This window comes from Chenopodium album, chromosome 7 (assembly GCF_948465745.1).
Source record: "Chenopodium album chromosome 7, dcCheAlbu1.1, whole genome shotgun sequence".
NCBI classification, from domain to species: domain Eukaryota; kingdom Viridiplantae; phylum Streptophyta; class Magnoliopsida; order Caryophyllales; family Amaranthaceae; genus Chenopodium; species Chenopodium album.
In genome coordinates, this window is record NC_137840.1 from 70,308,712 (window position 1) to 70,331,775 (window position 23,064).

Below are 23,064 nucleotides of genomic sequence, written 5' to 3' on the forward strand. Positions count from 1 at the left end.
CAACATTGTGGATCTCATAGAGGGCGGGCATAGAGGAGAAATGGATGGAAGGAGGGGCATGATTGAGGTTAGGGGGTTGGATAGATTGATAAGTGAACAACTGACTGAAATAGTCAGCAATGTGTGAGTGAAGAGAAACATCATGAATGTCCTTTTCCACAAAGTTTTTGAGACTTTGGACTCTATTTCTCCTTCTTATCAAGATAACCAAGTTTTGAACAAAGGAAGTATTTCTATCCCCTTCATTCAACCAGTTGATCCTAGATCTAATGGCCAAAAAAGCCTCCTCTTGCCTAGCTATACACATTGGCTACTCCATAATATAATTATATAAGGTTGCGAAACTCAAATTACTTTAATACTTAAAATATATATTAAACTTTAAGATAAGATATTTTAGTACTTAATCTAAAATTTTGACACGGAAATCTCTATAACAATAAGCCTATTTTTCACAAGGTAACTTTTTAACTAACCTATATTGAATTTTGTAGACATTTGTTTAGTACACGCATCAATTTATTGACTTTAACCCATTATATGATTTAATAAGGGTTTTACTATAGTTAAAAAAATAAATAAATAAAAAAAATTCGGTTTTACTAATATCACAGTCATATGTGATATTAGTACTGTTTAGTCTTTTAGTAGAAAAGACAAATGGCATTTTTTTTTAAACCACAAATGACAAATTTGTTCTGTTGTATTCCGTATTTGTATGCATTTAGATTTAGATTTTATGAATCTATTTCACTACTACAAAATTGGGCTTAAGTAACATCTATTGGTAACACTTTAAAATTTTTATGGTTGTTTGATTTTTATGTAACACTTTTGTAACACTTTGATATTAGGTAACATTATTTATAACACTTTAATATTAGGTAACACTTTATTGTAACACATTGATATTAGGTAACACTTGGTCGTAACACCTATGCTCAATCATTTTTTTTTTCTTATCAAATATTTTACGGAAATTTCACCAAATGCCCTTGAGCTATTTTTTTTATTCACCATATACCCATGAAATTTTTCAAATTCACCGTATACCCCTAAGTTTCACAAAAATGTTACAAAATGCCCAAATGACTAACGGACGTTAACTCCGTTAGTCATTAAGGCTAAATTTGCCACGTGGCAACCTACGATTAGTTATTATTTATATAATTTAAATTTTAAAATAACAATCTAATTAATTATAAAAAAATAAACAAATAAAAAAAATATAACTCACCTACCATAACCATAACCACAGCCCAGCCCCAGCCACCACCCGCCGGCGTGGTTTCCGTCAAAACCCTAGCGCCGGCGCCACCCCAAACCCGACAAAAACGAGCCTACGCCGCTAAGCCACCGCCACCCTAAACCCGACACAAACCACCCACTCCCCAATTTTAAAAGCCCCTTAATGTCTTTTTCGAAAACCCCTCTCCTCCCCACCGTCGGTGTCCGAATTCCCATCACCATGCCAGCGAACCCAAGCCGCACCTCCCCCCAGTCGTATCCATCCCTTGAACCACCACGCCGAACCCCAAAATGAAAAACCCAAGATCGAAACCCTAGATTTAATTTGTAAGGTTTCGATTTTGGGGTTTTAATGTTTAGGGGTGGTAGTTTTTGGCTAAGAGTACCGGTGAACCCAAATCCCCCTCCCCCTGCCATCTCCAACCCCATGAAACACCACGTCGATTACCAAAATCAAAAACCCTAAAAACTAAAACCTAGGGTTTTGATTTTGGGGGTTTAATGTTTCAAGATGGTGGTTTTCGACTTAGGTGGGTCGCAGCGGTGTGGGGGAAGGGATTGGGTTGTCGACGAAAGGGTTTTGGGGGTGGTTGCCGGATTTTCGGCTTAGGTTGTTCGGCGGAGAGGGGTTTTGCAATTCAAAGCAAGGAGGGAAAATAATGCGGTGGTTCGAGGAAGGAGCGAGCACCAGCGCGGGATTGGTGGAAGGGGCGGCATCGGTGTAGTGAGGAGGCTGATGGGTGGCGGTTGTGGGGTGGTGGCTGGGCTTAGGGTTCGCTGTTAGAAGGTGACAGGTTGGGGTTAAAGGTGATTTTTTTTTTGAAATTTTAATTTAGTTTTTTAAAAAAATATATATATATATAATATTTAGTTAAATAATTTTAAAAAATAACCAATTAGATCCAGCCATGTGGCGTACTTAACCCTAATGACTAACGGAGTTAACATCCGTTGGTCATTTGGGCAATTGCTGACATTTTTTATAAACTTAGGGATATATAGTAAATTTGAAAATTTTCTGGATATAAGGGGAATAAAAAAATAACTCACAAGTATTTGGTGAAATATCCGAATATTTTATTTACTTCTAATACTTTTTATTTTCTAAAAAAGGCAGCAAAGGAAAGGGAAGTTAGGGCATGTTCATATTTACTGAACTGAGCTGAATTGGACTGAATTGAACTGAACTGAACTGATTGGAGCTGAACTGAACTGAACTGAACTGATTGGAGCTGAACTGAACTGAACTGAACTGAACTGAACTTAACTTAACTGAACTGAAAACTTAAAATACATAAAACTGAACTGAACTGAACTGAACTGATTAGAGCTGAACTGAACTGATTGGAGCTGAACTGAACTGAACTGAACTGAACTGAACTGAAAATAAGTAAATATGAACAGGCCCTTAATCGTGAATTTATGAGATAGCGGCTTCTATCTCAAATAGCCTCTCTCTATCTCCTCGATGTTGAAGGTGCAGGCTCACGGAGTAACGGCCGCAGCCGCAACCAATGCCGCCCACAAATTCTTTGTCCTCTTTCCTTTTCTCACTTCTCTAGCTTGGTATTCTAGGGTTTTGCGAGCCTTCATTTATGAAATTCTCACATTTTCTCTTCTTTAGCTCGGTATTCTAGGGCTTAACAAAATTTGTTGTTAATTTCGAAAACATTCTTCCTAATTTGTGAAATTTGGGCTTGGTTTAGGGAGATCAAAAGAATTTTCTCTACGCTTCACCAATTAGAGAAAAGACGATCAAAATAGAAAGAGGAGACGATTGCTAGGTCTGGTTTGTCTTCTTCAATTGTTGAATTTCTTAACTATATTTATAATTTCTGGAATTTTTTACATAGTTTGGTTCAATTTTATTTTAATTGCAATCATACGTCATCATTAGACTATGAGTTTTTCTATCAAGCTATTTGATGTCACTTCTTAATTTGATTTTTCTGTTAATTAAATTAAATTCGACAATTATGTATCCGATTTTCTCAAGGAAGTTTCACAATATGACTGCTTTTTTTTTTTTGTCAAATTAGTTTGTTGGGAGTAGTAAATTAACTTTTGAGTTATATTTCTATAATACTGACAAAGAGTATTTTCAGGCAAACTTTTGCAAAGGCATTGACAAAGAGCTCAAAGGAGGTATCAACCAATATTAAATTTAATAGTTTATATAATTGTCAATGCACTATACTCTCATATGCTTGATAATTGGAAGGTTTAGGCAAATACTTGGTTGTGACAATTATTGTTGATGCATTTTGAAACTTGATTGTGTATAAAATGTCTATTTAAAGAGGTATATAATTGGAATGAGAGTTTTATATCTATGCTCAACTGTTCGGGTGCCCGACTATATAATTGACAATTATTTCTTTTTTCTTTTTTTTTTTTTTTTTTTTTTTACTCATTGCTTGTATGTTGCTGCTTGTTAGCATATCAAGACTACTAATTAACTAAAACATTGGTTATATAGTAATAGTCTTATCTTAATTAGTACTTCGTAGTTTTATTGCTTACTTGTAGAATTCAGAGTAGTTTTATTCTTGTAGAATTTAGAGTAGTCTTATTTAGTAGTTTTATTGGTTAAATAGTATTAGTCTTAACTTAATTAGTATAATTCATAGTAGTTTTATTGCTTACTTGTATTTTGTCTAGGTATGGACATTTATAGATATGATCAAGTGACATGTGCATCCCACATAATGACTTGAATTTGTAATTTGTTTATCAAGGCCTTGCCTTCCAAGATATGTGATGTAAATGACTTTTTTGCAGTGGTTGTTGGGGAAATTGCTAATTTGCATCCTATGCTTTTGCACCAGCTATTTTGGTGACTCCACTTGGTGCAAGTTTCTATCATTATAAAGTAAGTAGTTGGATTCGATGTGTTCTTGAAGGCTTAATTTTCAGGTATATGTTGATTTTTTTTTTACTGAAGTGTTTTTCTTATGTTATTGCTTTAGTTCTACCCTTACACATATTATTTCGAGAGAGAGACTTCATATGTTCGAGATACTTGGTTGTATATTATGTGTTGTGGGTTCAATAACCATTGATTTTCATGAACCACAAGAGCACCAAATTGAGTCTGTTGCAGAAGTATGGGATCTAGCCGTAGAGCCAAGTTTTACTCTGTTACCATCTAAATTATCTATGAATTGGTGATAGATGCTAGCTTTCTGATGTAATCTCTAGGCCTTACTCTAACACGTCTTCTGTAGCTTAGTTTGTTATGAAAGAAATTATTGGGTTTGCTATGGTGACTGGGAAATCTTTTTGTTCTTCCACCAATTTCGTGACATATTCTTACTTTCCTTTTTTTGTATTTTTTATATATGTTTCCATTTTTTTAAAAAAAAATTACTATAAAACCTGATTATCCACCATTGGTATTGCAAATGAGAAAGTACAATGTGGCAGGGAAATTAAGTATATGCTTATCCATCATTATATTAAAACGTAGTTGATATTGATAATTGCATACCTTTAACCTTCTTTTTTGTCTGCAACGAAGGATCTTTCACCTTTAGGTAAGTTGTGTGGTTATTGTTGAATCACCCCCTCCCCTAAAGTATCCGTAATTGCATTCCGCTTGATTTCTCAAACCTTCCTAGCATGGTCAATCTCAATTTGATTCTTGGATCTTTTTATTGATTAATATTCTTGGATGATATTACTGTTTCAATTCAACAATGTGGGTAGTGAAGTTTTAATCAATGCTCAGTAGAGAACGTGTAGGAATTATGGTTGTTTTGCTTTCCCTTTCCTTTTATTGGTGCAGGGATTTAATTCTTAGTTTCTTAAAAGTGTTCTTGTTTATGCAGTTTGATGACAAGGTTGCTTTATTTAATTTAGGTTTGTATTCCATTTGGTTAATATATTAGAAGCTGACTATTGAGCATTTGTTCCTCTAAATGTCTTCAATTTACTTGGGCAGATACCTCTCTTATGTTTGATTAGAAATCTAAACATGGTCTGGTTCATGATTGCTAAGTGGTTTATTTGTCCACTGATTGTAGTAATCTTAACCAGCTTTTATAATCATTTCTTCTACTTTTCTCCTCTCTCTAATTCCTTTTGTATATATAGAAGTTGTATTTTGGCATTGCCGCCTCTTTTGTGTGTGTGTGTTTATGCTTGTAGGTATAAGAAGATTTGACAAGCTAGCAAAGCAAATTGAGGAAGACAAGAGAAAATCAGAGAGGGTGTGCACCTCCCTAGGAACGGCCTCTCCTACCACTACACCACAAACTGCATCAGCCAGCAAAAATAGGAGCAGGCTACTACTACTGCCGTTTTTTGCTGTTAATGTTGTATTTTTGCTGCTACTGCTGTCTGGTGCTGGTGCTGACTCCTGCTACTACTGTATGTTGCCACTGCTTGTCCTACTATTGGTTGCTGCCATTGGTGTCTGCTACTGCTGTTTTTTGCTGTTACTGCTGTTTTTTTGCTACTACTGTTGTCTGATGCTGACTCCTGCTACTGTTGTATGCTGCCACTGCTTGTCCTACTGTTGGTTGCTGCCACTGGTGTCTGCTACTGTTGATTGCTGCTACATACTGCTGTTGGTAGCTTCTGTTAATGCTGCTGCTGTTCTTGTTTACTGCTATCGCCGACTTTTTTTTGAAATTCAGAAGTTTTTCTTTTCCTCACTTTTCCAAGCTAAAGATCAAAGTTGATTTTCTTTTTGTTTGAGTTATTATATTGTTTAGCCAAACATTAAAATTGGTGTGTATGGATTTTTTTTTTTAAGAATTATGAAATTATTTCAATCCAAATTGTTGTTTATCATATACTTGTATGTTAATTTCTCATTCATAGTAGTTGTAAATATTCAATAATAATAATAATAATAATAATAATAATAATAATAATAATAATAATAATAATAATAATAATAATAAATGTTACCTATTAATTAATAGAGTGTTACATTAGTTTGTAAAAAGTGATACATAATGTCAAATAAAGTGCTACTGTATGTCAAAAGATGATTGAGAAATGTTACCTAATAATCAACAAAGTGTTACATTTATTCGAAAAAGTGATACATAATGTCGGATAAAGTGATACTATATGATTGAAAAATGTTACTAAGGATAAGTAAGTGTTATATAAGAAGTAAAAAGTAACACTTTAAAAATGATACTAATAATATAAAAAGTGTTATATAGGAGGGCTTATTGTAACACTTTTGAAAGTGTTACCATACAATACCCAAAGTGTTACATAAGGCCTTAGGTAACATGGGCGGAAGTATCACCCAATAAAGTGTTACCTATTATCTATAATAACACTTTTACCACTTTATGTAACACCTTTTGGGTGTTACTTGAGGTTAGTTTTGTACTAGTGTTTTTTGTAAATGCAAACCTTATATTTCCCATTTCTGTTAATTTATAAAAGATTATATATTCAAATGGAATCTTGTTAGATTCATCATATTATATATTATATTAATATCAAATTTTTATAATTTTTACGGGTATAAAATAGAGATATAGAAGTTTAAAGACACGTCTTAGAAAACGTGAAAAGTCAAATGAAAACTATTTTTTTTTAAAAAAAAAACAAAAAACTATATTTAGGACAAAGAGAGTATATATTCATTTTAATTTCCAAATCAAAATAAAGAAATTGTTAGCCTGTTTTGGACGATTACTTATTTAATTTAGAAGTTTAAATTGTAGAAATTGAAAATAGATTTTTGAAAGATACGTGTGATACAATACAATGTTCCTTCTAGACACTATACAGTATGTGACTAGATAAGGAGAGCAATTTTTTAGGTTCTTTTTTTTTAAAAAAATAAACTTGGTCCATTGCATGATCATGCAATAATTTTGTCATTCTTGACATTTGGTCCTTTTTGGATCTACCAATATACTCCATGTGTCCTTATTTCTTTTTAAGGTCTTCAATGCACGTTGATATCTCCATTTTCATACACATAAAAGTTATGAAAAAAAACTAATATTAATAAAATATAAATTGAGATGAATCAAACAATACTGCACTTGACTATATTACCTCTCGTACAGTAATAGAGACAGAAGATAAATACAACTTAGTGATAAACATAATAAAATGAACCGTTACCCATTTTCGCTAGTCTAGTCTAGAAATAAAAGGTGTAGCTTGATTTTGTTTATCTACATACTTTACACCTTTACGGCTATACCATAAGAGATTAAGAGATGTTGCTGTTCTTTCCCTTACTAGCAATCTTCTCCCTCACCATACTATATTTGTTTCTTCTTCCAAAGAACACTAAAAATGATGAGCCATTACTTCATCCTCCTCCTGGACCTAAAGGAATCCCTTTCATTGGAAACCTACACCAATTCGACACCTCAAAACCTCATGTATACCTTGCCGAGCTTGCTAAGACATATGGTCCGATCATAAGCTTGAGATTCGGACGTGTGCCGGTTGTTGCGGTTCATTCAGCCAAACTTGCCAAAGAGGTCCTTCAAACACAAGACCTTAACTTTTGTAGTAGACCACCCTTGGTTGGTATGCAAAGGCTAAGTTATAATGGATTGGACATGGCTTTTGCTCCATATAATGAGTATCTAAGAGAAATAAGGAAGATAAGTATTGTTCATCTCCTTAGCTCTAAGAGAGTAGAGTCGTTTGCTCCGATTCGACAAGAAGAAGTCTCAAGGGTTATGAAGAAGATCTCCTCTCTTTCTTCTGCTTCCAAAATTGTTAATCTAAGTGAACTGCTTATGGGGTTTTCAGCTTCGAATATATGTAGGATAGCTTTTGGCAAAAGGTACATACAACTATATCCCATAAAACTATTTTTTTTTAATCTTAGTGTTATGATATGCTATACCTAGAATCTTTCTTTACTTGATTAATGCATGATAAATTAAAATCATGCATCGATTGGTGTAATTAATGTTTAATTTAGCTTAATAGTTCACTTTAGCTTTTTATGTGCAAGGTAATATTATTGTGTGAGTTACTTTCTTTTTTCCCTAATATTAAGGTGATGCTTAGAGTAAAACCAATGGATGATCAAAATTGATTTTTGAAAGTTAAAAACTAGGTCAAAAGTGATGATGTCAGCGGTTGTTATTTTAGTATTTTTGTAGATAGATTTAACATCAATTCATGTCAATCAAAGATATCGTATTTGTCCTAATACATAGGCTTACATGCATAGGTACGAAGATGATGAAGGGTTATCAAGGAGGAGCAAATTTCATAGCATGTTAAATGAAGCACAAGCCATGTTCACAAGCTTCTTCTTTAGTGATTATTTTCCTACTATTGGGTGGCTTGATAAACTAAGTGGAAAGTTTTCTAGACTTGAGAAGATATTTAAGGTTCTGGATGCATTTTATGAAGAGATCATAAATGACCATCTTGCCCCTAACAAGCCTAAATCTGAGAGGGAGGATATAATTGACATTCTACTCCGCCTTAGAGAACATCATCCCTCTTATCAACTCACTTTGGACCACATCAAAGCAATTTTAATGGTAAGTAAGATGATTTAAATGTATAATCTCTCCAAATCTTTTTGTTTATCTCTAAGTTGTATTGAGCGGCTATACTACGTATAATCTTGATTGGGTGGGACAAAAGGGTAAAAGACTTGATGTGCGGTGGGACAAAAAAAACTGAGTAAAGACGAGGTGTAGGGACCATGTTACTGAAATGAGGTTGTTTGAATCAAAAATTGCTCATATCTTCAATGACAATAACAAAGTTCCGTTGGTATATTTAGATTTTATGTTGGTATAATTATTATACCAATATGAGATCTAAATATACCAACAAAATTGTTGGTATTTGTAAACTTTATATTGGTACAATTATTGTGCCAACATGAGGTAAAATATACTAACAGAAACACTTGTTATTATCATTCATGACAATATTAATTATGGGCATGAACTTTCTCACAATAAAGCAATTTTAAAGGGACAAAACTAAAGAATTGCGGCCCGGATGAATCTTTTAAAGAGTAAGAAAATAGTTGTATCATGACATGTTCATGTTAGGTCTCATATTCTGTCATGTTATTCACAAAATTCTATCAACAAATATGAGAAATTAGGATATATAGTTGATTAGTTTCTTATTTAACCAATATATCTAAACAGATATTATTAGATTTCGTGTCGTGTTGACTTCGTGTCTTCTCTCAGTAAAGTCGTGTTCATGTCGGTTTCAATCAAGTTGTCATGTCAAAGATTGTCAAAGCTAGTGTGGAGTATTACTTTGATATTTGAAGGAAAGATAAACTATAACTTTATAATTAGTGGTCTCATAATAACCAAAACTTATAATAAAATTTATAATTCATAACAAAGGTTACTTTTTGTTAACAGAATATATTTGTTGCGGGAGCAGATACAAGTATAGTGATGGTTGTTTGGGCAATGACGGAGTTAATAAAACACCCGGAATCAATGAACAAAGTACAAGAAGAGCTTAGGAATGCTATTCAAAACACGAATTGCATCAACAAATGTAACTTTAAGGAGCTTAAATACTTTCAAGCAGTGATGAAGGAAACATTTAGGCTACACCCTGCAGGGCCATTATTAGTTGTGCGCGAAACAATTCAAAAAACCAAGATTGAAGGGTATGATATTCTACCCGGAACATTAGTACATGTGAATGCGTGGGCTATTGGAAGAGATCCCGAGTCTTGGATAGATCCTGAAAAATTCATGCCTGAAAGGTTTTTAGAAAGTACAATAGATTTCAAAGGATGTGACTTTGAGCTAATTCCTTTTGGGGCTGGAAGAAGAATATGTCCTGGTTTACATCTTGGTGTTGCTAATGTGGAGCTCGTACTTGCCAATTTGTTGCACTCGTTCGATTGGGAATTGCCTAGTGGTGTTAAGAAAGAGGACATTGACACTGATGTTCTTCCTGGTATTGCTATGCATAAGAAAAATCCATTATGCCTAGTGGCTAAAAAATATTAGGGCCAAATAAAACCTTAATTTGATGTTCAAAATAAACCTAGGGTTTTATCTGTTATGTATTATTGTATAAGTACTTATTGTACAATATTGAACCATGAAAATAAGTCATAGGACAATATTAACGATATGGTCCTCGAGCATCACCGGACAAAAATGTGTGTTATATATATAGTGTATTTTTGCTAGTAAAAAAATAAAAGATGCAAATTGGCCTCAACAGCACGAATTTTGACTTATATTAATGGTTATAGATATGTATATATTTAAACCCGTTCAAAAGTAAGGGTAATTCCAAGTTTCTCTTCTTGATAAACAAGAAGCGTTTCTCATAAGGGTAAATTTGGAATTATTAATTGACGGAGTGAACCTAACGTTACCCCCTTTTGCAATTCACCTCTATCGTGACCAAGTACCCAGAATCTAGTTCCCACCTCCGGCGATAAATCGTCGAAAGCGAGATCTAGACCAATTAGAGGTGTCGATCAATTAAAAGAACGGCCAACAGTAGGAGTAAGCTTCAATGGAGGAAATTGAGTTTAAAAGGAGTAATTCGAACTCGATGACGGCTTCAATGGAGGAATTCAAGCTCAATGACAACTTCAATGGAGGACGGTCACCCTTACCCATTGGGGTTGACCATGCCATAAATTTTACCCTTTCTTATTGGGTTTTTCGTTTGATTTTGGCGGCGAAGCCGCCTATGTTTGCCACCGATAATGGTGGTTGTCCCCGGTGTAGACGAAAGAGGAAGATGATGGTGTCGGTGGAGACGAAAGAGGGAGGTGATGGTGGAGGTGGAGGTGCTTGTTGTCGGTGGAGGTGCTTGTTGTCGGTGGAGGTGGAGGTGCTTGTGAGGTGAAGACAAAGCTGTAATGGAACGCCGCTGACGTTACAGTCTAACGTCCTCTTCAGTAGTCCACGTGACTTGCTTCAATGGAAGTCACAGTCAGCATTTATTCAGCTTTAAAAACCATTTGTTTACAATTCCCTAGGCGTTTTTATTACACATTTGCCACTAGAGAAACACTTCTTGTTTATCAAGAAGAGAAACTGGGGCGCCCCCCAAAAGTAAATGGGAGCAAAGTTAGTTGGAGAAAACTACCTTACGTAGTTACGTACCTCATTTTGTAACTCCTTACGCATTAATGAAGCTGAAAAAGATAACAAACAAGAATTATACTACCTAAGTGTAACTCTTCTTGCAGAGTAGCACATTGGCCCATGCTTCCCTCCACTATTGGAGAACACTAAATATACCAAGCTACCCCAGGCCATAAGGCCATACCGCGCCATTGCCATAATACTAACTAATAATGGATGCAGCCTATACGTCTGGACAACCTTGCATCGTCCCTGCGGGACACTTCTATGTTTCAACTCAATTCTTTTGAAACGACTTTCAATCAAATATGGACTACGACGAATATAATTAACATCTTTCATGGTTCAATATGGAACTATGGATTATTATATATGAACTATTTTTGTTTCTTTATGTTGTTTTTAGTTGGAATCTTTATTAGTCCAGTAGTACGAATAAATCATAAAATCTAACAAACTTATAAGAAACTATAAGAAAAACCATCCTCATTGAAATCTTTTTGATTTCTTATCTTCTAAATGCGTGTAATTAATATTACTTCTAAATAAGTAATGAATGACATTAATGATTAAGGTTCTGTTCTCATACGTTTATTTTCATTTCAGTTCAGTTCAGTTCAGTTCAGCTCAGCTTAGTTCAGTTCAGTTCAGTTTAGCTCATAATTTCCTTCTCTTATAAAATATTCAGTTCAGTTCAGTTCAACTCAGCTGAGTTCAGTCTATGAGAACAGACCCTAAATATGTGCATTAAAAACGCCATAACTTGGTTGTTGGTTATATTGTTCCCCATCACTACGCACAAATGAACAATATGTACATAACTGCGCATCTACCTGTCTAGATGAACATAATGTAGACGTGTAGTTAACTAGTTATAATCTATCTGCGAGTCTATATATATAGTACTGTATATGTAATGTGTCTTAATGCAGTACATGAAAACTATACAAATAAAGTAAAAAAACATATACATGCATTTGTAAATCTCTCAAATATAAGAAATGCTTTTGATCTTTCCTTTACTTGCAACCCTCTTTCTTACTATCATATATTTTCTACGCAAAAACCCTAGAAAAAATGAGTCATTTCATCCTCCCCCTGGACCTAAGGGGATCCCCTTCATCGGAAACCTACACCAATACGACCCCTCGAACCCTCACATCTACTTTGCCAACCTTGCCAAGATCTATGGCCCGATCTTGAGTTTGAGATTTGGACGCGTACCTGTTGTTATGGTTCAATCAGCCAAGCTAGCAAAGGAGGTCCTCCAAACACAAGACCTAAACTTTTGTAGTAGACCACCCATAGGTGGTATGAAAAGGCTAAGTTATAATGGTTTAGACATTGCTTTTACTCCATATAATGAATATTTCAAAAAAATAAAGAAGATAAGCGTTGTTCATCTCCTTAGTTCTAAAAGAGTGGAGTCTTTTGCTCCGATTCGACAAGAAGAAGTCTTAAGGATGATGCATAAGATCTCCTCCCTCTCTACTGCTTCGAAACCCATAAATTTGAGTGAATTGTTAATGAGTTTTACAAGTTCAAATATATGCAGGATTGCTTTTGGCAAGAGGTAATATTTTGTACTCTACTATAACGTTTCTTTCCATGCTTTTGTGTAACATGTAAAAATGTAGCCATATAAATAATAAGTGGGTATTTTACTCCCTTTGTACGTTTTGTGCACTCTTTTTAAATAGTTTTTTTTTTTTTTTCATTACATGGTCAAACTTTGACATTATTTCTCACCAACATATGCTTGTACAAGTCAAAAGCACATTATTGTTAGGTATTATAGATTTATCTAATTTTGTATTTTCTATATACGTAAACTTTTAATAACTTTTACAATCACGATAATGTTTGTGTCAGGTAATCACATAAAATACCAAATATGCTCTTAGTTTTACTAGTCATTAAGATATTTAGAGTATATAAATTTAGAAATAAAAAGCAAGCATCACGTGCATACATACATTGAACTAGTAATACAATGTTGAAGTGGTTTGCATATATAGGTACGAAGATGATGAAGGGTCAAGGAGCAAATATCATAGCCTACTAAATGAAGCTGAAGCCTTGTTAATAACCTTCTTCTATAGTGATATTTTGCCTTATTTTGGGTGGCTTGATAAGCTAACCGGAAAATTTTCTAGACTTGAGAAGACATTTAAGAAATTGGATGCATTTTATGAAGAAGTCATCAATGACCATATTAACCCTAACAAGCTTAAATCTGAGAGAGAGGATATCATCGACATTCTACTCCAACTTAGACAACAACAACCTTCTTTGGAGCTTACTTTGGATCACATCAAAGCAGTGTTGATGGTAATTATTTTCTATAATCTCATCTTTATGAATATTTTAGCTTCTTTGGTTTGTTTTTAAAATTTTAATCACTATATATCTTCATTTGTTTTAATTTAAAAGAATATAGAAATTATAAAGATGTTACATGGTTTAGTGGTTAAGTCTTCAATACTACGTATATAATTGATCAACAAGTGATTCAAGGGTACGTAATAATCAAGTTTTCAATACTCCCTCCGTCTCTTACATTCCTACTTCTAGCATTAATTCCTCACATAATAGAGAGAAATAGGAATGTAATTTAGAGACAGAGGGAGTACTTAAAAGATGAATTAATGATCTGAGACAGTTCAATTCAATCCATAGTTTCACTCAAAAATTATTATGTATTAACATAAATGTCTTCTTGACAAAAGGTTAGTTTCTTTTTTTTTCAGAATATATTTATCGCATCAACAGATACAAGTGCAGCAATGGTAATATGGGCAATGACCGAGCTAATAAAGCATCCCAATTCAATGAAAAACGTACAAGAAGAACTTAGAAATACTATGCAAAACAAGGGTCGTCGTTACATAAATAATGATGACCTTAAGGATCTTGGATACTTCAAGGCAGTAGTGAAGGAAACATTTAGGCTACACCCAGCAAGCCCATTACTAATAGCACACGAAACGATCCATAGAACAACCATCGAAGGGTATGACATTCTACCCAAAACATTAGTATATGTAAATGCATGGGCGATTGGAAGAGATCCAGACTCTTGGAAGGACCCCGAAAATTTTGTTCCAGAGAGATTTTTGGAAAGTTCAATAGACTTTATTGGGTGTGACTTCGAGTTAATTCCTTTTGGTGCTGGAAGACGATCATGCCCTGGCTTACATCTCGGTGTAGCTAACATGGAGGTTGCACTTGCCAATTTATTGCATGTTTTTGATTGGGAATTGCCTGCTGGTTTAGAAAGGGAGGACATCGACACTGATGTAATTCCTGGCATTGCTATGCATAAGAAAATTCCATTATGTCTTGTGGCAAAAACAAAATTAATGGACCAAATGTAACCTTAAGCTTAATTAAATATTATCTATTATGTACACTCTTATATTGTCATATACTTGGTTTATGCACCAAAGTGGATTTATATTGTTCTAGAATCGAAGAGCATGTTGCAATCAATTGCAATATTCTTGTTGGTCATTTATTTTTTTTAATTGTCACCGGTTTATTAGCTTAAGAATCGAAGCCAAGTTGTAGTCACTAGGTGGTAGCATAAAGGTCTATGGCAACTTTGAGTTAATAACGGGAGGCGTGTATGTAACCTGCTAAATTAACAGTTTAAAGGTAAAGTGAATAATTCCAACCATCTAAATGGTCTCTTGGGGTGACTTGGGGTCCTTGGGAAGCGCCCCAACCTCTTTTCTTTTCAGGTCTAAAAATTAAAGTAAAAAATTATCTAAAACAAAAGGTTATATAATACACGAAATCGAACTAATTTTAAGAGTTTTGGGATCCGATGTCAAAAACTCTTGAAATTGTGCTGTAGAGATGTATCTAGGGTTCATATAATCGAAATCTCATACTGCGGCGTAATTATTATTTCACCTGAAGATAAAATCTCTTCCACTCTTTTAAGGGAACGACATAAAGGATAGCTAAAAATCACTAAGGCCAACTTCATCCATTATTTTACACCGTATATCAATATGTCATGTGATAATATATATGGGTGGTCCTTCACATATCACATTCAACTGATTCAACTTCATCAATAATCTTTTACAACGACAACTCATTTGATCAAATCATCTTATAGTTACGTTTCCAAATTTAATTGTATAAAACAAAGTGTACAGAAAAAGTGCCAAATTCTTGATGGATTTCTGATTTTATCATTTACCTCTTTAGGGGTCGATTTCACAGAAAAAGGACAATCTTAATCAGAAAAAACCTAAGGTCTTTAACCAATTGTCTACGAATATGACTAAGAAATGACATTAGGTAGAATTTGTGCGCACAATAATTTTGGCACTAATGACTAATTAACATTATATTGATAGTGATTCATGATAGAGATAATTACTTATTCCAAGAGTATACGACTGATTTTAGGCCTCAATTATTTATCGAGTTGATCCTCTAACATGGTATCGATATTTAAGATGTAATGTCATCGTATCCATATTTCAAACTCAACAAGCGCTCAAGCACGTGATGTTGGGAGTGGCCTGAGAGACTTAATGGTTTTAGATCACTAATACACCAATCATGTAAAAATTGAAAAAAAGATTCCTAATTCTTCTTCATGAATGGTTGCTCAAATATTATCAAATACTCTTTGTTTTCCCATCCACTTAAATTAGTTTTTAGTGGGATTCATTTTTTGTCTCAAGTATTGGCTTGTAGTCCAGACCATCTAGCACAAAGTAAACATACAACCAAATATTGGCTTCATGTTTCTACTACTATTGTTTCTTTTAGCAATCTCCCTTCTCTTCTTTCTTGCCACAAAGTCCTCAAAGAATGGAGGGAAATCGCGGTGGTTAGTTACTCGGCCTCCTGGCCCAAAAGGGCTCCCTTTCCTTGGCAACCTCCTCCAATTCGATCCCATAAAAACTCACTTATACTTCTTTAAACTTACCAAAATTTACGGCCCCCTAATATACTTGAAACTAGGCTTTGTACCAACAATTGTAGTTTCTTCACCAAAATTGGCCAAAGAAGTGTTAAAAACACAAGATCATGTGTTTTGTAGTAGGCCAACTTTTGTTGGCCAACAAAAATTGTCATACAATGGCTTCGATTTGGCATTTGCACCCTACAATGAATATTGGAGGGAAATGAGGAAAATTTGTGTCATTCATTTATTTAGCTCCAAAAGAGTACAATCATATTCTTCAATTCGAGAAGAGGAAGTTAGTCGAATGATGCGTATCATTTTTTCCTTATCCTCGGAGTCTAACCTCGTAGATTTGAGTGCATTGCTTATGTCTCTTTCAAGCTCGATAATATGTAAGATTGGTTTTGGCAAAGGCTACAAGGCTAATGATGAAAAATCTAATGAATTTTCGACGAGTAGATTTCAAGGCCTACTTCATGACACTCAAGCCATGTTGACAGCCTTCTTTTTTTCGGATTATTTGCCTTACATGGGTTGGATTGACAAGATAAACGGAGCTTCGAGTAAACTTGAGAGAGTTTTCAGGCAGTTAGATGAGTTTTATCAAGAAATTATTAGTACACATCTTGACTCACATAAGGAAAAACCAGAGCAACAACAGGACATTATCGATGTTTTACTTCAGCTTCGCGAAGAAAACAAGGTGCCATTTGATCTTACATTGGATCATATAAAAGGAGTACTAATGGTAATTGCCAAAATCTTAAACCAGCTTCATATTTAACTTTGGCATGAATTTACACAATTATATGCTCATTGTTAAAGAAGTAATGAGTCCTCAATTTTCGTCTGTCTGATGTTGGTACAACATGTCTGTATTATTATGAATGATTCAGAAATTTTATGTATTATTTGGCAGTAACACTAATAAATCTCGAAACCATGACACACATAATCTGAAGCATTGTTTTGTGGATAGCATATTAAAAGTATCAGAGTATTCAAAAACAGAATTTTTAAGAAGCAAATAATCGAAAAGGGCTATAGGAAATTAGGCATAGACGTAATGTTTTCTTGAAGAGAATTCTCTTTAATTAATGTATAAGATAAAATCTATAAAGAAAACAGCGCAATACTTGTTTTATATGCCTGATCTTTATCCTAGACTTCAACTGCATATGAAATTTGAATTACAAATCTGATAAATTTTAGTGTAATTGATGTATAGCTCAAAAGAAAATAGCACAATACTAGTTTGACATTTTTTTCGCTTTCTGCAGAACATATTTGTAGCAGGAACGGATACAAGTGCAGCCACAATGGTTTGGGCGATGACAGAACTAATGAAGAATCCAAAAGTCATGAAGAAAGTGCAAGAAGAGGTCAGAAACTTGGTTAAAGAACAAGTATGTAGTGCAACAATCATACAAGAAGAACAACTCCATCATCTTATTTATCTTAAGGCGGTTGTTAAAGAAACATTTAGACTACACCCACCAAGTCCGCTCTTGGTTCCTAGGCAAACTATGCAAGAGTGCACCTTAGAAGGGTACCAAATCGAGCAGGGAACTTTAGTCTTTATTAATGCTTGGGCTATCGGAAGGGATCCTGAAAGCTGGGATAACCCGGAAACTTTTCTTCCTGAAAGATTTCTTGGAAGTCCTAATCCTGTTGATTACAAAGGACAAGATTTCGAGCTGATACCATTTGGAGCAGGGCGAAGAGGTTGCCCTGGTATGGTGCTAGGAGTTACTACAATTGAACTAGCACTTGCAAATTTGTTGTGTTTCTTTGATTGGGAATTGCCTGCTTCAATTAAGAGGGAAGATATTGACATGGATAATTTACCTGGTATCACTGCTCATAAGAAAAAAGCCCTGTGTCTTAGTGCCACAAATGTCATTGGCTTACAATAGATGTAACATAAATAACGTTGATTTTGGATATATTTTATTATTTTCAAGGTTACATGATGAAAAATATCATTACCGTGCTTATTACTCATTAACTAAAATATGTATATAAACAGGATATCTAACCATCAATAATGTGATAACTAAATCTGAGGATAGAAAATAGAGTATTACATGCGTAAAATACACATATGCTTACAATAATATAGTTAGACGTGTAAGATGTATACTGAAGCTTGATGTCCATTGTTATCTTTAGTACATTAAAATTGCCTTACTTGCCTAAAAAAGTTGTATACTAGTATTAGTTAATTGGCAACAAGGTGACTAGGTGAGCTTATGTTGTGATCAAAGGCGGGACAAGCCTAATTAATGCAATATGTATAATGTTAGCAGTAGCAATTAAAGTTTAGGTAACGCAAATATCATACGTGATTTTCTCATAAACCTTAAGTGGTTTAAACCACTTTAACTACTGCATAATATGTATCCAAAATGGTGGTTAATGTTATTTAATTGTTTCAATTTTGTATAATTCATTTTCCACTTTTGAGATAAGGATAAAAATTTGATCAATTAAAAAATAATATTTCTTACAAGCAATTAAAAGGTCAATAAATTAATTAAAGAAAAGCTTTAAATAAAAATCAAGAAAAGGGTTTCCTCAAAAAAAAAATCAAGAAAAGGGTATTCAGTTTCTTTAATTTATAACAGACTCAAGTAACGGCTTTAACTAACTAAAACTAACCGACCCAAAGAAGATTAATATGTGTCTTGTATTACAACTAATTACAATTATACCTATAAATATCAATCTTCCCTCAATTAAATCATTAATCAGCCATTTCCCAAGTATTCTGTTTACTTTCATCAACCCAATTCATTAGAAATTCTCTGTTTTTTCTCCAAAACTAAGAAATCTTTCTCTGCTTCTTTCTTGATTAACAATGGCTTCGACTTCTCGATACGAAAGCGAATTCGAGGCAATCGTAAACAATCACAACGATTTAGAGAGGGATCCAACACAGCAGTTCATAAGGTTCAACAAAGTCATAGCAATCGGAACCTCGAAGAAAGTATACCAAGGATTAGACACATACAACGGCATCAAAATTGCTTGGACAAAAATCGAAGTAGGAGAAATCACTGAAGAAGAATCAAACAACCGTTGTAAACAAGCTGAAATGTTACAGTCATTAAACCATCAAAACATACTGAAATGTTACACTTTCTGGTATGATGGAAGACAATTCATTAACATTATTACTGAACTTTGTTCTTCTGGTAATCTGAGGGACTACATTCAGAAACATGACCTGTTTCACTGTGATTCTGCAATCAAGAACTGGTGTCGACAGATTTTAACCGCGTTACATTATGTTCACAACAACAACATCATACATCATGATGTTAGTATTACTAATATCCTGGTTAATGGGGACTCAGGCACGGTGAAGCTAGCTGATTTTGGTGCCGCGGTCTATAAAGAAGCCGAGTATGTTAACAGCCCGAGTGCTGGTACACCAGAGTACATAGCACCAGAGATTGTAAGAGGTAAAATGTATAATCAGTTGGTTGACATACATTCTTTTGGGATGACTGTGGTACAAATGGTGACTAAGGACAAAATATACTGCGAATACGAAGGGGTTAATTACTCAAAGGATGTTATTGCAGCAATTGAGGCCAGTTTTTTTCCTGTTGCATTGAGTAAAGTGGCTGATTATGATCCTCAACTTTTAAATTTCATTCAAAAGTGTGTTGTTCCTGCTTCTCTGAGACCCGCCGCAGTTCGACTCCTTAGAGAGCCGTATCTTGTAGCGACCGCGACTAGTGAGCCTGATCGAAGCCAAGATAAGCCATCATCACCAGGCCGGTTCGGGTCCTTAAGGAGGCTGTCATTGACTCGCAAGAATAGGCACTACTCTCGATTCGACTCGATTTGATTCTTTATATAGTATGCATTTAAGGCCTTTCTTTAATTTGATTTTGTTTAGTGCAAATTATGTATGATTATTAGTCAGTGTTCTAGTCATACATGGTGTGTGTGTGTAAGAGGGGTGGGGGTTTGATTTTTCGTTTGTTATTTGATTTTAGTGTTAGTTTGATTTGAATAAAAGGACATTATTGTTTAATTTTAGTGTTAGTTTGATTTGAATTAAAGAACATTATTGTTTGATGTAAGTGTTAGTTTGATTTGAATAAAAGAACATTATTGTTGAGTTAGTTAACTGTAATTGATTGTAGTATTATGCAATTTTTTTATTAATTTTCGTTTTATTAATGTGTTTAAACAATAATATTGCCCTTGATTAGTATAACTGAATCACGACTAGATTGAACAAACTAAATACGTTGTACAATGCCTAGGTAAGGTAGTGGAATTGCAAATTAAATTAAACCCGTCATACATTATACACTAATCGTATATAAGACCTACTTTTTTCTTGTTTTTTTCGATATATAGTTTTGGACATAATTCTCGATTTTTTAATAAATACTCGGAATCTCTAGTTATCACTTCACTTGAACTACCATTCACTCTAATCTTTTGGAGAGAGTTTTGTGGGGATAGTTGAAATACTAGTAGATGGAAACAACAGGAAGGATAGCTACAAAATCACCAAAACTAAACCAATTTCATCCATTATATATACAATATATGCATGCTTTGTGATATACTTGGTATAATTTTTTTGGTGGTCCTTCACATCACATTCAATTGATTCAAAATTTCAACATCAATTCAATACTTCAACTTCAATTCAACAATTATCTACTTCCTATAGACAAGCAAACCTAGCTTAAATACGAAGTAGTTGTGATTCAAAATAAAATTAAAGTGTACAAAAGAGGTAAAATCTTGGTGGATTTCTAACTATCATCTTAATTAGCCCTTTAAAAGTCCCACTAATTTATATGCAAAAAAAGGTGCTTAAAGTCCAAACCATCAATCAGTCAATCAAAAGTAAACTTACAACCAACCTTCATGTTTCTACTAGCATTGTTTCTTGCAACCATTTCTCTTCTCTACTTTCTTGCAACAAAATCATCAAAAAATGGAGGGCAATCGCGGTGGTTAGATCCTCGGCCTCCTGGCCCGAAAGGGCTCCCCTTCCTTGGCAACCTCCACCAATTCGATCCACTAAAAACTCACTTATACTTCTTTAAACTTTCCAAAATTTACGGTCCCCTAGTATACTTGAAACTAGGCTTTGTGCCAACAATTGTGATTTCTTCACCAAATTTGGCCAAAGAAGTGCTAAAAACACAAGATCATGTGTTTTGTAGTAGGCCAACTTTTGTTGGCCAACAAAAATTGTCTTACAATGGTTTCGATTTGGCTTTTTCACCCTATAACGAATATTGGAGGGAAATGAGGAAAATTTGTGTCATAAATCTCTTCAGTTCCAAGAGAGTACTATCATTTTCTTCAATTCGAGAAGAGGAAGTTTGTCGAATGATGTGTATCATTTCTTCCCTCTCCTCGGAGTCTAAGCTCGTGGATTTGAGTGAATTGCTAATGTCTCTGGCAAGCTCGATAGTATGTAGGATTTGTTTTCAAAAGGGCAACAAAGATAATGAAAGAGCTAATGAATTTTCGACGAGTAGATTCCAAGGCCTACTTCATGAGACTCAAGCCATGTTGACAGCCTTCTTCTTTTCGGATTATTTACCTTACATGGGTTGGGTTGACAAGATAAATGGTGCTTCAAGCAAACTTGAGAAAGTATTTTGGGAGTTAGATGAGTTTTGTCAAGAAATTATAAGTACGCGTCTTGACTCACATAAGCAAAAATCAGAGCAACTACAGGATATTGTTGATGTATTACTTCAACTTCTTGAAGAACACAAGGTGCCATTTGATCTTACATTGGATCATATCAAAGCATTACTTATGGTAATTGCCAATATCTTAACTAACTTCAATGCCTCCTACATACTTTGACATAATTTTAGATAGTTATATGCTCTTTATATGCTAAATATTCTACAATTTTCGTCTGTCTGATATATATAGCTCAAAGAAGATAATGCACAATATTTGTTCTTCTTTACGCTCTCTGCAGAACATATTTGTTGCAGGAACGGATACAAATGCAGCCACGGTGGTTTGGGCGATGACAGAGCTAATGAAAAACCCACAGGTCATGAAGAAAGTGCAAGAAGAGGTCAGAAACCTGATTAAAGAGCATGAATGTAGCGCGAATTTAATACAAGAAGAACTACTTCATCATCTCATTTATCTGAAGGCGGTTGTTAAAGAAACATTTAGACTGCACCCACCAAGTCCGCTCTTGGTTCCTAGGCAAACTATGCAAAAATGCACCTTAGGAGGATACCAAATTGATCAGGGAACTTTAGTTTTTGTCAATGCTTGGGCTATCGGAAGGGACCCTGAAAGCTGGGATAACCCGGAAACTTTTCTTCCTGAAAGATTTCTGGGAAGTCCTATTGATTACAAAGGACAAGATTTCAGGCTAATACCATTTGGAGGAGGGCGAAGAGGTTGCCCAGGTATGCTGCTAGGAGTTACTACAATAGAACTAGCACTTGCGAATTTGCTGTGTTTCTTCGACTGGGAATTGCCTGCTTCAATGAAGAAGGAAGATATTGACATGGATAATTTACCTGGTATCACTGCTCATAAGAAAAAAGCCTTGTGTCTTAGTGCTACAAATTTCATTGGCCTGCAATAGATGCAACATCATTAGCATTGAATTTTCGATATTTTGAAGATTGAATGAAGATGTATTACCATGTTTGTTACTGTAAAGATTGTGAGAAATCTAAGTTCACTCCTAAATGATCTCTAAACATGATGTGACAACTAAATCTGAACTATGGAATAAAATTTTCGCATGATGTAAAATACACCCTCGTAGATGCTTACAGTTCTCCGATAGTT

The 23,064-nt window shown here is 34.4% G+C and overlaps 3 protein-coding genes, 1 long non-coding RNA gene and 1 pseudogene across 4 annotated transcripts; all 5 read left to right on the forward strand.

The window, feature by feature from the left end:
- Nucleotides 1-2,694: 2,694 nt before the first annotated feature.
- LOC145638284 (uncharacterized) lies at nt 2,695-6,049 on the forward strand. The gene is made up of 3 exons (XR_014114642.1): nt 2,695-3,032; nt 3,354-3,393; nt 4,030-6,049. It is a non-coding gene; the product is annotated as an uncharacterized LOC145638284 (long non-coding RNA).
- Nucleotides 6,050-7,352: 1,303 nt separating this feature from the next.
- LOC145638285 (6,7,8-trihydroxycoumarin synthase-like) lies at nt 7,353-10,417 on the forward strand. Its single transcript, XM_081689251.1, has 3 exons — nt 7,353-8,032; nt 8,429-8,747; nt 9,603-10,417. The coding sequence occupies exons 1-3, from the start codon at nt 7,452-7,454 to the stop codon at nt 10,206-10,208; spliced, it is 1,506 nt and encodes a 501-aa protein (XP_081545377.1). The 5' UTR covers nt 7,353-7,451; the 3' UTR covers nt 10,209-10,417.
- A 1,818-nt stretch (nt 10,418-12,235) lies between these two features.
- On the forward strand, nt 12,236-14,836 carry LOC145638286 (cytochrome P450 83B1-like). Its single transcript, XM_081689252.1, has 3 exons — nt 12,236-12,882; nt 13,328-13,640; nt 14,060-14,836. Exons 1-3 carry the CDS (start codon nt 12,311-12,313, stop codon nt 14,684-14,686), a joined length of 1,512 nt encoding a protein of 503 aa, XP_081545378.1. The 5' UTR covers nt 12,236-12,310; the 3' UTR covers nt 14,687-14,836.
- Nucleotides 14,837-15,952: 1,116 nt separating this feature from the next.
- On the forward strand, nt 15,953-18,360 carry LOC145638287 (cytochrome P450 71A1-like). The gene is made up of 2 exons (XM_081689253.1): nt 15,953-16,990; nt 17,523-18,360. Exons 1-2 carry the CDS (start codon nt 16,076-16,078, stop codon nt 18,156-18,158), a joined length of 1,551 nt encoding a protein of 516 aa, XP_081545379.1. The 5' UTR covers nt 15,953-16,075; the 3' UTR covers nt 18,159-18,360.
- Nucleotides 18,361-19,102: 742 nt separating this feature from the next.
- Nucleotides 19,103-22,858, forward strand: LOC145640604 (cytochrome P450 83B1 pseudogene; annotated as a pseudogene).
- The last annotated feature ends 206 nt before the right edge of the window (nt 22,859-23,064 follow it).